This window comes from Phascolarctos cinereus, unplaced genomic scaffold (assembly GCF_003287225.1).
Source record: "Phascolarctos cinereus isolate Bilbo 61053 unplaced genomic scaffold, phaCin_HiC Scaffold_4;HRSCAF=312, whole genome shotgun sequence".
NCBI classification, from domain to species: Eukaryota; Metazoa; Chordata; class Mammalia; order Diprotodontia; family Phascolarctidae; genus Phascolarctos; species Phascolarctos cinereus.
This window is the reverse complement of record NW_027555847.1, coordinates 390,607,322-390,622,349: the sequence shown is the minus strand read 5'-3', so window position 1 is coordinate 390,622,349 and position 15,028 is coordinate 390,607,322. Positions and strand designations below refer to the sequence as shown.

Sequence of the window (15,028 nt, the reverse complement as noted above, 5' to 3'; positions counted from 1 at the left end):
TTAAGTAATATCCCACTCAGTGCAAGATGAAATGGTTTACATCAAATCTCATGCTGTGTAATGGCCAATCTAAAAGTATTTGTAGCAGGTGAATGGATTTCTTGTCTTTGTATTGAAAATTAAGCATTTTAAGACATTAATATTTAATGTTTCTTCCCCTCTCCGAGTTGATTTTTATATAACCTTAGACTATTCACAACTCCAATGGTACTGTTAAAGTTGCTGTCTGCAAACTCTTGTCTTATTTTTATCATCATTGGTGAGATATACTGAAATGCGTGTTGCTTGATAATGGTTTTAGCCCTGACTATTGAACATATCTTCCCTGGTATATGAATGCCATCATCATGAGTCAGAAGACTGATTCAAAGCAGCTTTGATGGAGCAGATTATCTCATTGCTTTCTGGAGGGCTACAGAGAAAAAATTACTTTATTAGATCTTTAATTGAAACACAATCTTTTATTTCCTTTCAGGTGCCCTTCAGGAAGGACTCTCCCAGTTCTCCACATCAGGAACAGAATGGTCCCTGTAGGAACCTCACAAGTTCACAAACCTATCAAAACAAGAATGAGCCTAAATATGCAAACCAGAGCTCAGCTTCAGAAACAAATCTGCACTTCAGGAATTATTCTCCCAGGATGGCAACCCGTCATCTTCCTCGGAGTGGTCTGAATAGGGCACAAGCAGGGGCGAGAATATGTAACCACAGGTCTCCAGGAGCAAAGCTAATGGGCTCAATTCTGCCAGAGAGAGCCTCATCAGATGAAATGAGACTTAAGGAATTTTCACACTCCCAGCCTTACCTAGGTGGTCATTGCTGTGTTCACAGTCATCCTGAAAATGAAGATCATGTTCATGGGAACCATCAGGCAAAAATGACCAGATGGCATCCCAGGACACATCATCAGGAATCATGCGATTATTGTGAGCTTTCCTGGACACCTATGCTATGTGCACCAGTGGCATTGGAGCCTGAGGAAATGGATGACAAAAAGCAGATGTCAGTAGAGAGGAGGAATCAACTTCTCCTGCAGAAAATGGAGCTGGAGATTGAAAAGGAGCGCCTGCAGCATCTGCTGGCCCATCAGGAAACAAAACTTCAGTTGAAACAGCAGCAGCTCCACCAGTCCCGGCTGGATTATAGTCGGTGAGTCAGAGTTATTCTTCTCATTCTGTTCTTCTCACTAGTCCCTGTACATGGAAGAATATGTGGCAGAATAAATCTGTTCCTGTAAAGATTGTGTAGACAAGTAACTCCCTTGAGGGGTTGACATTGTTGGACCTGCATGCTGACTGTTACTACTGAATAAACTCCCTGTCCTTTTTAGGAGATTTTAAAGGTTATCTTGCCTTCTTCAGTATTTGCTTAAATTAATCAGCTGCCTAGCAGCAGAGTGTAACTCTTGGTACACACTACACTGTGTGATACTTAGGAAATGATGCTGTTATAGCAGAAGAGCCTTTGAAATTTGAAGCCCCAAAGCGACTCAATACAGTAAGCATTTATTAAGCACCTGCTTTGTTCAGAATGCTGCACTAAGGACTGGAGTAGATACAATGTTTGAGCAAGATGAGCCTTCAAGGAGCTTACAGTCTAGGTGGAAGACTAGATACCAACACAATGTAGCTGTAATATATAACATTCAATGAAAAGCTTATTAGAGTAACAAAACAAAATACTATTAAGGTTTGAGCTGTAGAATTTTTAACAGCCAGAGTGATCAGGAAAGATTTCTGGAGGGACTTTGATATTTGAGCTGGATTTTAAAGGATGGGTAAGAATTTAACAGATGAAGAAAAGGCATACCAAACATAGAGGATAGCATAGAAATGGAAGTGTGGTAGATGGTATGGAGCCAGAGCTGTGTAGTTTAAGTGGAATAGAGAATATATTGCATGGAGGAAAGTAAGAATATAAGATTTTAACTAGAAGCTTGTGATTCAGGAAGAGTATTTACATTCAGGGAGAAGTATGTATGTCTGTCCTGTAGAATCCTTTGTAACAGCTTTATAAAGTCGGACTTACCTAGTCATAAGGTACATTGGATTCATTTGGTAAAGCTTGTCAATATCTTCCACATTCAGACTCCACTCTGTTAATGTTCCTGCTTTAACAAATTGCCTGCCAAAGAACCTTTTTGAAATTTTTTTTTTCTCTCTGGTCTTCATTAAGGATATGACTTCCAATTCCTGTCTTAGTAAAGTCCACTTGAGATATTTATTTTATGTTCAGATGCACTTTAAAAAACTGTGCTATTTTCTTAAGTGGGGCACCTAAGTGATGCAGTGGATAGAGTACTGGGCTGGGAAGCAGGAAAACTGAGTTAAAGTCTAGCCTCAGATATGTCCTAACTGTGTGTGACCCTTAACTGTGTGTGTCACTTAACCCCGTTTGCCACAGTTTCTTCATCTGTAAAATGAGCTAAAGAAGGAAATGGCAGACCACTCCTATATCTTTGCCAAGAAAACCCCAAATGGGATCACGAAGAGTCAGCTATGACTGAAAAATGACTGAACAACAACAATTTTCTTAAGTGTTAATTCTTCTTACGCCAATGGCTTTTGACCACCATTTTAAGATTCTTTTTCTATGATTCAACTCCCAAAGTTTTTGTTTTCCCAGTTTAACCCAAATACAGGTGTTTATGATTTCTCTATTAAATTTCATCCTATTAGAGTTGACCTTTTGAGATCTTTTTGGAACATTACTCTGTCATCCAGTGTATTAGCTGTCCTTCCCAGGTTTGGGTCTACTAAAATTTTATTAAGAATACTACCTTTGCTTTTGTCCAAGGCATTAATAAAAACATTAAACAGCATGAGGTAAATCAAAGTTCTCTTGAGCACACTACTAGAGAACTGCTTCCAAGCTAGCATTGAACAATTAATAACTACTCTTTCAATCTGTCCATTCAGGAAGTTCAAATTCCACTCAATTGTGCTATTATCTAGCCCATATCTTTCCAGTCTTTTCCATGAGAATAACATGATAGGCTTTGTCAAACGCTTTGCTAAAACCTGCGTAAATAATATCATCATTTTCCTCATTTCCTTGTCTAAAAAGGAAATAAAATTAGCCTAACATTTTATCTTTTGGATGAAATCTTGTTCATTCTTTGTTATCACTACTTCCTTTTTATTGTAAGATCAATAACCATTCTTTTAATAATGAGTTTATGTAATAAATTTTTGTTTATTATCTCTCATCATACTCCATCCCTAATGACTTATCATTCCTATATTTTAAACTATAATCTAGACATCTAAATACTATTCTTAGTCATTTCTTAATCAAGTGGTCACTTCCTAAATCTGTCTTTTTCTTCTGAAGCCTCAGTCTTCAATTGAACCACAGTGATGAAAACACCACCTGTGGTATTCAGTTTCTTGTCCAGGACTTCATTATTCCTGACTGTGTTTTTTCAGTTGTTTCCTGCAGTTCTATTGGTCCCTGTATTAATCACCAGGAGTCATGGTAGTCTTTAGATTTAACAAATTTTGGGAGTCTCTCCTTGTTATATCAGGTTTATGCCCAGGGAAGATAGCAACCTCTCTATTTGATCCAGATCAACAAATAGCTACCTTACCAAAAAACTGACAACCACTGTTGCTAGTCTTTTCTTCCTCTTGCCATGGAATCATGAATTCAATGATTTTACTTTTAATGAGACCTGTAGATTTGTGTCATTTCTTTGAACACAAGAAGCTGATTCTTCCTTAGAGCATCCAGCTACCTCCTCTATGAGAAGTCTCATATCTATTGTATAACTTTAAATGTTCAGAGATCCTTCTCTCTTTCCTTTTTTGTTTTTTTTTTTGGTCACATTCTTCTACCTTCTAGTGTCCTGGCACAGTTAGGATTCCTATATTTCTCTTCCATTTTTCTTTTTTTATTTCTCTTCAAAGCACTTCTTTCATTCTTTTCAAGGAACACTTCATTTTACCCAATAACTGATAAGTAGAGATATTCTTTGATCCCTTTCAACTTCTCCTCCTTGACTCAGTACATTTATAGCTATTACTAGTCACTGATAGAAATAAAGCATTGTCTACTCTATTCAGGTCATTGCAAAAATCCCACTGCCCTTCATATTTGATTGAAAGCAAAACCTCAATCCTCCTTAGAGGCAGCTAGGAGGTACAGTGCCGGGTCTTGAGTCAGGAAGACCTGAGTGACCTCAGACAAGGCACTTAACCTCTATTTGCCTTAGCTTCCCCATCTGTAAGATGGGTATAATAATAGCATCTGTCTCCCTGTGTTGTTGTAAGGATCAAATGAAATATTTGTAAAGCCACTGACAGTGTCTTGCATATAGGTGCTAGAGAGATGCTATGATTATTATTATTATCAGTATAATAATTGTTATCCTTGTTGATAGTTCATAGGATCAAAGGGATCATAGACTTAGAGTTAGAAGAGATTTTAGAAGTCATTTAATCCAGTCTCTTTATTTCACAGGTGAGGAAGCCAAGACTCAGAGAACTTAAGTGTTTTTCCCAAGGCTGCAGGGCAGTGAATAGTGGATCCAGGATTGGAACCAGATCCTCTGCTTCCCAATCCAGCACTGTTTCCACTGGATTATGTTGTTCTCATTGCCAAATCTTTTGGTAAAAATGTGAGGCAATTACTTTTCATGAACAGAAGATAAAGTATGCCAAAACTATAGGTAGCAGCCACAGAGATCTCAAGGAGACATAGGTGCTCGTTAATTCATATGCTTATTTTTGAGCATTAGGACATAGTCTCATTGGTGTTGCTCAAGTATTAGATGGTGTAGTAGATAAAGCACAGAATTTGGAGTCAGAATTCTAATCCTGCTTCAGACACTTGCTAGTTGTGATCCTGGAAAAGTCAGTTAACCTTTGTTTACCTAGTTTCCTCATTTGTAAAATGGGATTAATAATAACACCTACTTCATAGGATTGTTGTGAGGGTCAAATGAATTAATATATATATAAAATGGTTTGCAAACCATAAAGTGCTATATAAAATTATTATTATTATGTCATTATTATTAGAGACTGACCTGCAAATAGGAAGCATGAATAAAGAATTAGAATTTGTGATGAGGATAAACCTAGTGCTTGAATTTGATAATGGTTCAATGAGAATGATTCTTTCCTTTTATGGGGCCAAGTGAAAAAGTAACCGAGTCATGGAGTTGTAGAGTGACTATGGAGCTCAGGCTCTCACTGGATATTGGTATTTGTGAGGGAGAAGCTGGGAACAGGATTCTCTAGGCCATTGACCTGATTAGCCATCCTCCTGGCACTTTGTTATCTACAGCTGAGCAGGGGACAGGGTATGCAGTGCCACAACATCATGTCAGTATATGCTACCCTGAAGGATCAGCTACTGCAAGGCTTCTAAGTAAATCTTCACCTGTTTGTGTCATGATTCTCACCTTTTCTCATTATGACCTTACTCTATTTAGCTGCATTTTATTGACAATTAGCAGATTCCTGCCAAAGTTTTCAACATCAGTGAAATTTGCTCAGTGTTGTCCAAGAGAGGGTCTCAAGCATGCAGTTAGCATCCACTTCATACCTCTTCCTCATTACTTAACATATGATAGATCAAACTCCAAATTCTGCCTGAGACATTTACTGATTTTTCAACCCTGAACAAGTCACTTACTTTCTCTCAGCCTCAGTTTCATTCTCTGTAAAACCATTATAATAATAGCACTTACTTCACAGGGTTGTTGTCAGGACCAGATGAAATACTATCTGTGAAGTACTTGGAAAACCTAAAAATACTTTATAAATGTTAAGTGTTATTTATTATTATCAACTTTTTCCTCTTCCTTCTAAGACACTTCTGATATTCTCTTCCATATTATTGCTAACCTAAGCCACAGCATTCTGTGAAGCCTTGAGTTTCTAGAAACTAGATTTTGTGTCCTCTGAGATTATCCACAGTCTTGTTTTTCAGGAATGTTCCTCCATGCCTTTTTCTTGTACATAAAGACCAGCATTGTGTGTGTGTGTGTGTGTGTTATATAAATTTATGATATATTTTGTATCTAACATAATAGAGATTAATTTCTTATAACCAAGAGTCAGAGTACAACCTTCTAAGGGTTTCTAATTCCTCAATGTCCACAGGTTTAGGAACTCACTGTATCCATCTTTCCAGGTTAAAAAGCCAGGCTGAGTTTAATTCAAGAGATACTGCCTTTGATGAAGCACTCAGGAAAACCCAAGAACCGAATCTTTCATTGAATGGAATTGGCACAGATCTAAGGTAATCCCAGGAGGATGCAGAAATGCTCCCTTCACTCCATCTATCTTATTCATCAAGTACTTTTTTAAAGTTTTCCCTCCAAATCATTGTTTTTATTTGCTTACGTATTCTGTTTCACCATGCAATTCATAAATTGACATTGTTTTAATTTTAAACTCACTAGTAGTTTGGAGTCCTTTTCCGTTGTTAAGAAAGATTCCCAGTCGTATGTGCTTTTTCTATGCAGAAAATGTCTTAAAAACACATCAAGTACTTGAAGATCATTATTTTTCTCTTGGACTTCAAAAAGCTAAGAAGTTAGGTCTATATTTTTTATGGATCTGTAGTTTTATATAAAAGAACCCACCCCTTAAGAGAGGCACATTAGTGGGAAGCCCTTTCTCATGTCAGCTGATAAAAGGCCAATACTATGGACAAGAAATGTTTACAATACTAAAGCTGAGGTCATTAAAAAGGGACAGTTAATAAATTATTTTAATATTTGAGGCATAGTTATCAACTATACATGCATATAAAAACGTTTGGGTATATACCTGTTATCCAAAGGTGCTACTACTGTTATTTGACACTGGTCAAGAAGTGATGTGTATGAACACTGTTCCATGAAACAGTGGAGTCTTTAAGGCAGCAAATCTTTGGGCTTTCTGTTCTCCTTTTGTGCTTTGAAATTGACAACATTACTTTTGTCAGACTAACCATTTTTTAGCTGCCATGCTACAAATAAACAGAATCGCTTTCTTTTTTTTACCTCTCAAGGCTTGAGGACCCTTTCTTTATCTGAGCCAGATAAATAAATAAGACCTTGGACAATACCAGGCAAGTCCACAACACATGGAATTGCCCAAAAAGATTTAGGTGTATCTGCTGAATATTTGTGCCCCTCACCCAAATAATGACTTCAGAAATAAGGTAAAAATATATACAGGCTTCAAATCCTCAACAGGTTAAGATGCAGGATTATTGTTGTTGTTGTTGTTGTTGTTGTTGTTGTTGTTGTTGTTGTTGTTGTAATATGCCCTTGATAGACTATGATGCTTTTTCAAAGTTAATCTGTATCATAGCAGTTTAAGGCACCTCTATCAGCTACTTCCAAAGTCTGGCAGACAATCATCGGGAAATGTGTTTCCCATCGTCTGTCTTCTTTTCACTGAGGTTACTCAGTCAAGGCTGCTTAAATTATTTAATCTAATGTAAGGCTGGAAAAGGCGAAGGCGACAAGTCCATTTGTCTCCTTTATATAGTTGGCTGTGGAAATGGTGTTGTCTTAGATATCCCAGAGAGAGCTAGAGATGGGACAAAAGGGAATACTGTACAGCCCTGAACAATCTGGCTCTTTTATTAAAGAACTTGGTAAAATTGTTTAAATACCAAGTGCTGGTGGTTTTGGAAAGTACAATCAAGAATTGTTGTGGAAATGACCCTCTTTTTACCTTCCAAGCTGTTTGAGTTTGCCAGAGGAACTCCCAAGATGAAACTTAATTTTAAACTGAATTTTGTTTATCTGGAAATTTAAATTATCTTACTATTAAAAAATACTCAGTGTATTTAAAATATTAAACTTACTCAAGTGAGGCATTAAGAATTTGGAACTAAAATAAATGATATAATCAGGAACTGAAAACATATTTTTTTATAATTAACAGCTCATTTTGAGTTAATTATATACAATTACCAAAATCTAATTGCAATTTATTCTCTATTATCTGTGGGAAGAATCACAGGCTAGGGAGCTTGCATCGCTGGCTTCCTGCATAAATGCTATAGAATGAGAACAAACACTACACAAGCGCTTAATGACAAACAGGAGCAAATAGAAGGGCACAGCTGGGCCAAACTATTGGAAGGTAATTGTTGTCTGAAATGAGGTAGTGACTTAAAAAGCCAGAGGCAGCTCTGTTAGGGCATGAAGCCTTCCTTTTTTTTTTTTTTTCAGCTGGCCAAAGATGACCCTTTTTACACAAATTATAAGTTTTTTTCTCTGATTTACCCCTGACAGTCTGCCCAATTTTAGGCCTTTAAAAAGGCTTTAAAGTATTTCAGAATCACTTACAAAACATTGGGTCCCATTTGGACCCTCCACATTTATGCGTCCTTTTATGTTGTTTGTAGGCCAGGTAACATGATTGACATTCCTGCCTTTGTTAATCTAGGTGTTAATCCAGCTTTTACTGCTGCATTCCCCATGTGGGTAAGGAAAATCAAGATGCTTATTATATTTTTCTTTCTCTTTTACCCATAGATATATCAGTCTGACAGACTGGAGGAACCATGAGAATTTTTTTGCCCTTTACTGACTTTTCAAAGCATTTCCCCTTGGTTTCTTTTAAAATTTCCTTAACATCTTGTCTAATTAACACCAGTTTGAATCAACTTCATCTCCTTCACAACCTGTTTAGTTCTGACATCATAAAACTGAATTGAAGCCTTCCAGATATTAATTATGGCTTTGTTTTTGGCGGAGTAGAAGAGAAGCTCCTGAGTCTGAAAGGAGATATCTCTTCAACAATAGAAACAAATTCCTAAGGGCTAAAGTGGCATTTTCCATCTTTTATGACAGAATTACAATGTAGAAAAGAGTGTAACCTACCATCTCCATGTTTCCTTTCCAATAATTTCTTCCAGAATCTTAGGAATTAATGCCTGGAACCACTGAATATATTTATTGCTTATGGGCTGGTAGGGTTACAAAAACCCTCTATGGAATCTTACCAGCATACATGCAGTAAACAGTAAAGGCATCGTGATATCCATCTATGGAGAGAGCATCTACACTAGTAAAAGCATGACTCCAGCAAAAATGAAGTCCATCAACTAGCATTTATTAAGGGCCTGTACTGTGCCAAGCACTAGGCTGAATGCTGGGGATATCAAAACAAACAAACAAACAAAAAATAGTTCCTTCTCTCAAGGAACACTCACTCTAATAGGAGAGTCAATATGCAAACATGATGTACAAACAACATATATACAGGAGTTTGTCTGAGAAGGAAGGCAGGGGGACTGAGAAAGGCTGCCTGCAAAAGGTAGAATTTTAGCTGATATTTGAGGGAAATTTTTGAAGCCAGGGAAGCTAAGAGGCAGAGATGAGGAGGAAGAGAGTTTCTGGCTAGTGAAAACTTCTCAAGTTAGGCGATGGAATGCTATGTGCGAAAACAGCTAGGAGGCCAGTGTCACTGGGTGACAGAGTACCTGAAGGGATGAAAAGTGTAAGAGACTAGAAAGGTAGGAAGGGTCCTGGTTACGAAAAGCCAAAACGATTTTATTTGATCCTGGAGGCAATAGGAAGCACTCCCTAGTGAATGAAATAACTTTCTCATAAAAAGAACAACCAAAATTGGAATTGTACACTTATGAAAGCAACATATTTTATACAATGATGGGAGGTGATTAAACTGTGAACTACCAATAGACTGGCCTTCCTTCCCAGAGTTCAACTCTCCTTTTTGACTGCTTGACAGCAAGTCTTAGTCCACCTTAAAATATCATTCTTCCCTATAATTAGTGTACTAAATTAACTGGTTTTTCCACTAAAGTCAGTTGTTTCAGGCAAAGCAGCTTTGTCCAAAGATTTTGAAGAAGTAAGACTTGAAGAATCTAATAATGAGTGCTTTCTTAGACTTGTGTCTATTTGGCTTTTTGTTTAAAAAAAATTGTAGCATGAATATAGGAAAGTAAAAAAACCCCCTTAGTCAGTAAACATTTATTAAGCACTGTCCTAAGCCCAAGAATGCAAAGAAAGTCAAAAGATAGTAGTCTCTGTTCTCTAGTTCACAATCTAATGGAGTCAACATGCTACTATGTACAAATATGAAACTATGTACAAGCAAAGCTACATACAGGAACATTGGAAATAATCAGTAGAGGGAAGGTAGAAAAATTAGGAGGGATTGGGAAACACTTCCTATAAAAGGTGGGATTTTAGCTGGGATTTGGAGGAAGCCAGGGAAATGAGGAGGCAAGGATAAGAAGGGAGAGCTTTCCAAGAATAGAGGACAGCCAGTAAAAATTCTGTCAGGAATTAGAAGATCTTGTTGCAGGCTTAGCAAAGAGACCAGTTTCATTGGTGGAAGAGTACTTGTTGCTTGGGTGGGAGAGGGGAGTAATAAAGTATAAGAAGTCTGGAAAGGTAGGTGGAGACCAGGTTATAAAGGGCTTTAAATTAACCTGAGTATTTGTATTTGATCCTGGAGGTGATAGGGAGTCACTAGAATTTATTGAGTAGGGGACTGAGGATAGAATTTTCTTAGTGTTAGATAATGTTGAAGTATACCATCTCTCCATGAATTACATCCTTTCTGCATGCTTTTAGCCATAGTTACTTTTTTTTTTCAGTCCATGTGTACAGACCAGAAATTTATTAAGTAACGATTTAGTCAGTCAAATGGAACTTAAATAAATCAACAGGGAATGTGTATGTTGAATTATCTGGGTATGACATACCCAAAAGGAAGTCTTAGATAAAGAAAAAAATGAGTGCTTTCCTACAGAATGTTGATAGTATCCCTGATTAAATAAAAAAGACCAAATAAATTATAAAAATATTTTGCTTCATTCGCTGCTTATAAGTGGAAAAAATAGTAGTGATTCTCGTTGTGGGTATATAGCTTTCTCTTAAGCTGATAACAAAACTTATTTTCAGTCTTGTGTCAAAGTAACTTTCTTCCCAGCCAACAATCAATATTAGTGGAGTTGGGGAATCTAGAGCTTCATTACTACTTGAGTTTGGTTGTTTTGATAACCTCATTCTCGGATTTATTTTTAACAAGAGTATCATGAAGTTTAAGTTTATTTGGGAGGGACTAGGAGAGGGAAACTATTTAGTTGTACTCTGAACTTTTGTATCAAAGTCTGCGTTAAAGTCAGAATCAGTGTGTCAAGGTACATCCTGGAAAGGGAGCTATCTAGCAGGTTCCTCATCTGAGATAAGAGTCCTAAAAGGCAAGTTCTGAGAATAAGAAGGGAGGGAATAAGCATTTATAGAATGCTTGCTACATGCCAGGTGCCATGCTAATTGTTGTTTGGTCATTGTTCAGTCGTATCCGACTCTTATGACCTCATTTTGGGGGTTTTCTTGGCAAAGATCCTGGAGTGGTTTGCCATTTCCTTCTCCAGCTCATTTTACAGATGAGGAACTGAGGCAAACAGGGTGAAGTGAGTTGTCCAGGGTCACACAGCTAGTAAGTGTCTGAAGCCAGATTTGAATTCAGGAAGATGAGTCTTTCTGACTCCAGGCCTAGCGCTCTATCCACTGCTCCAGTTAGCGTATGTGAAATGGTCAGGAATTTCCCAGTGTCCCTCGCCAATGTTAGGCATAACCCCCCAAAATTAGAATTTGTAATGATGCATATATCACTTAAACTCCTTCTTTGGACACTGAAGCCCAAGGCTTAGTTGATAAAACATCTGTAAGTCTTCCATTTTCTTTTCCAAAATTGTGTGAGGTACTCCCAATCTCATTTTCTTTTAGAAGTTTAATCCATTCATGTAGATTCTTTTTTATATGTACACACATAAACACATCTCATTCCAATTGTGTATTCCTCTGATGGACAGATTCTTCAAAAACTGGATCAAGATGAATGACAACAGAGAAAACACTTTAAAGGAAAATTTCTTTGCAATATTGACATGTAGGACCTTTCTGTGACTCTGTAAATGTGTTTCTCAGGACTATAGGGAGGCAGGATTAAGAGTGGTGGCTATTTAAATCAATTTTTCAGTTGTTTTCAAGCATATTAAAGGTTCTATGAAGTGGCAGAAAAAGTCAGATGTTTTGAAAGATTGTATTTTTAATAGTAATAGCACCATTTCTTTTACTACCAGACCAGATGAAAAGTTGATTGAGAGTTAGAAAGACTTGTGAATAAAATTTCAAAAGTTAAACTTCTTCAGCTCTTGCTGCTTCAGGTCACAATGACATATATTCTGTGCCCTTTTCCCTTTTACACATACAGGCACACATTTTGAAAAGCTAATGGATTCTTTTATATAGAGAGGCATACATGAGATATACCTGTACAGGAAGGGTGACAGTATACTCATTTGGAAGTGAAGTGGGAAGAGATGTCTGTGTTTCTGACCCTGCCCTTTTTTCAAAAAATATCTGAAAGCAGAGGATAGCTGTGATGACTTATGGTGGTTTGCTGTGGGTGGGTGCCTGTCTCCAGAGAACTGGCCATTACATCTGTTACAGTGCTAATTTGCGAGAGTCCCACAGAGAAAATTTTAGATTGAGCTCAACTGATTTGTTTTTCACACTGCTCCTGCCGTGAAAAGGATTGATTTCTGTGTTGCATTTGCTATTTGGTGTACTCTCCTTTGGAACTCAGTGCCTTCCAGCCTTAATCCTTTAACCTTGAATCTGAGCACTGGGGCTTCATAAGGATCAGGCTGTTTGATGGAAAGAGAACTTTCTTGGTTGTACCAGGTGGCTGGGTATGGGATGAAACAAATGGATCTTCAGACAGTTGATCTTCATTAACACAACAAAGAAATATAAAAGGAAAAGGGTTCTAAAGGGGATTATGAATAATCTCTAGGAAGGTGTGGGGTATTAGACATAGCTGTTGAGGAGGAAATGGCCCTCTAGCAGAGCCAACTGCAATTACCAAGCACCACGGACCAAGCAAGTAATGGTCCGAGTGACAGTACATCATGGAAGAAGCAAGTGGCATCCACAGAGAAGAGTTGGGGCAGGTCCGGCAGTGCCCCGCAGGGCAAGATTTGTGGAAGAACTGCTCACTTACTCTACTAGCAGAACAAGTGGTTCTTTGGGCAGCAGGGGGAGTTCATACTGCTGCGTTTTTATGGGATCATTAATTATATGTTATAAGGCAGCTAAGCATGGCATTCCTAATTCAATGAATTCCATTATGAATGGCCTTTTCATCTTCTTCAGCTCATTATGTTAAATGCATGTGACCTGAAGTTTAGCTAAAGTTATTGTTCAGGTTAACTTTCCTTTAGTGGTTGCCCTAATTTTAGAGAAAGTATAATCTTTCATTTTTATGAAGATCCAATATACGTTTACAGTATATTGGATATTACAGTTTGAGCTAATTTAATACTGGGTTTGAACCACTTTCCTGTCTTCTTTTTAGAAGTTTCTTTGGTTGCATCTGAAGACTTAACCAAGTATTCTGTGAGCCCCTTTCAGAATTGCTTTCCAGCCTCCAGACTCTATTCTTTGTGAGCCTCCCAGACCTGTTGTGGGAGTCCTCATTGTTGTTGAATTCTTTTTCAGTCTTATCTGAGTCTTCATGACCCCATTTGAGGTTTCCTTGGCAAAAGTACTAGGTGGTTTGCCGTTTCCTTCTCTAGCTTCATTATGCAGATGAGAAACTGAGGCAAACAGGGTTAAGTGACTTGCCCAGGGTCACACAGCTAATAAGTGTCTAAGGTCAGATTTGAACTCAGGAAGATGAGTTTTCCTGACTCCAGGCACTGTACTCTATTCAGTGTGCCACCAACTGCCCAGCTCTAAAAGCCATCCCCAATAGAAAATCTTTCCTAAGTTTTTTTGAAAACTTTTTCTGTTGCCAGTGACTCTTCCTCTGTATTTTAACACCATTACGCAAATAGTTGTGATGCCTTCAGAATGACACAGGTGTTTAGTATATACCTCTAAACTGAATTATATAGTCCATACTTCATGCTGGTCTACTTTCAGCAGGCTTGACGAAGCATCTTCAGTGAAATCTGCATGAACTGACAACCTCTGATCTTGGTGAGTTGATTTCCTGGAGTTTTGTAGGATCATACTTTGTCATCTCTTTATACTTTATCAGTGCTCTGAGTAACTGAGGGACTGTTCTCGCTGCTCATACAGTATTTGGTACTGCCATAGAATTTAGTCATGTAAGAGTCCCCTAAGCACGTGGATCAACCTGGTGTGATCCATGAGGGCTGCAGCCTCTTCTCTGTTTCTGCCCTCTCCAAGGTTGGTCATGTGACCTTGTCTTTTACCTTTGCAGACACAACACAATAGGCATTTAGCACAGCATATTTTTATACCGGCTGGATATTTAGGGTATTTTCCCCCCAAGCCTAAAGAAACTCTCCTTGTTTTGCTTAGTACAGCAACCGTGGTTAGTCATAATGTACCTTCTCTCATTTTTTTTTCTTTTTTTTAGCTTTTATTTACTATTTTATTTTTTCCCAGTTATGTGTAAAAACAGTTTTTAGCATTTGTTTTTAAAACTTTGAGTTTCAAATTGTTTCCCTTCCTCCTTCCCCAACCCCCCTCATTGAGAAGGCAAACAATTCAATATAGGTTATAGATGTGTAGTCATGCAAAACATATCCATAATAGTCATGTGAAAGAAAACATAGACAAAAAAAAACTCAAGAAAAAGAAAATTAAAAGTATGCTTTAATCTATATTCAGACACCATCAGTTCTTTCTCTGGGAGTGGATAGCATTTTTTAATCATAAGTATTTCAGAATTGTCTTGGATTGTTGTATTGCTGAGAATAGCTAAGTTATTCAGAGCTGATCATCTTACAATAATGCTGTTACTTTGTACACAGTACATTTCACTTTGCATCAGCTCATGCCAAGTCTTTCCAGGTTTTTCTGAGAACATCCTGCTCACCATTTCTTATAGTATAATAGGATTCCATTATAATCCCATACCACAACTTGTTCAGCCATTCCCCAATTGATGGGCTCAACTTCTAATTCTTTACCCCCAGAAAAGAGCTGCTATCAATATATTTGTACATTTTTTCCCTTTTTTTTTTTCTCTTTTGATATACAGACCTAGTAGTGGTATTGCTA

The 15,028-nt window shown here is 37.5% G+C and overlaps 1 protein-coding gene across 5 annotated transcripts in view; it reads left to right on the top strand.

Annotated features, from left to right (window-relative positions):
* KIAA1328 (KIAA1328 ortholog) overlaps positions 1-15,028 on the top strand; it is a 495,571-nt gene that overhangs the window by 345,629 nt on the left and 134,914 nt on the right. For all 5 annotated transcript variants that reach the window (XM_020985706.2, XM_020985705.2, XM_020985707.1 and 2 more), the window contains 2 exons: positions 476-1,149; positions 6,142-6,249. In XM_020985706.2, coding sequence (XP_020841365.1) covers positions 476-1,149; positions 6,142-6,249 — 782 coding nt within the window. The remainder of the gene's footprint in view (positions 1-475; positions 1,150-6,141; positions 6,250-15,028) is intronic.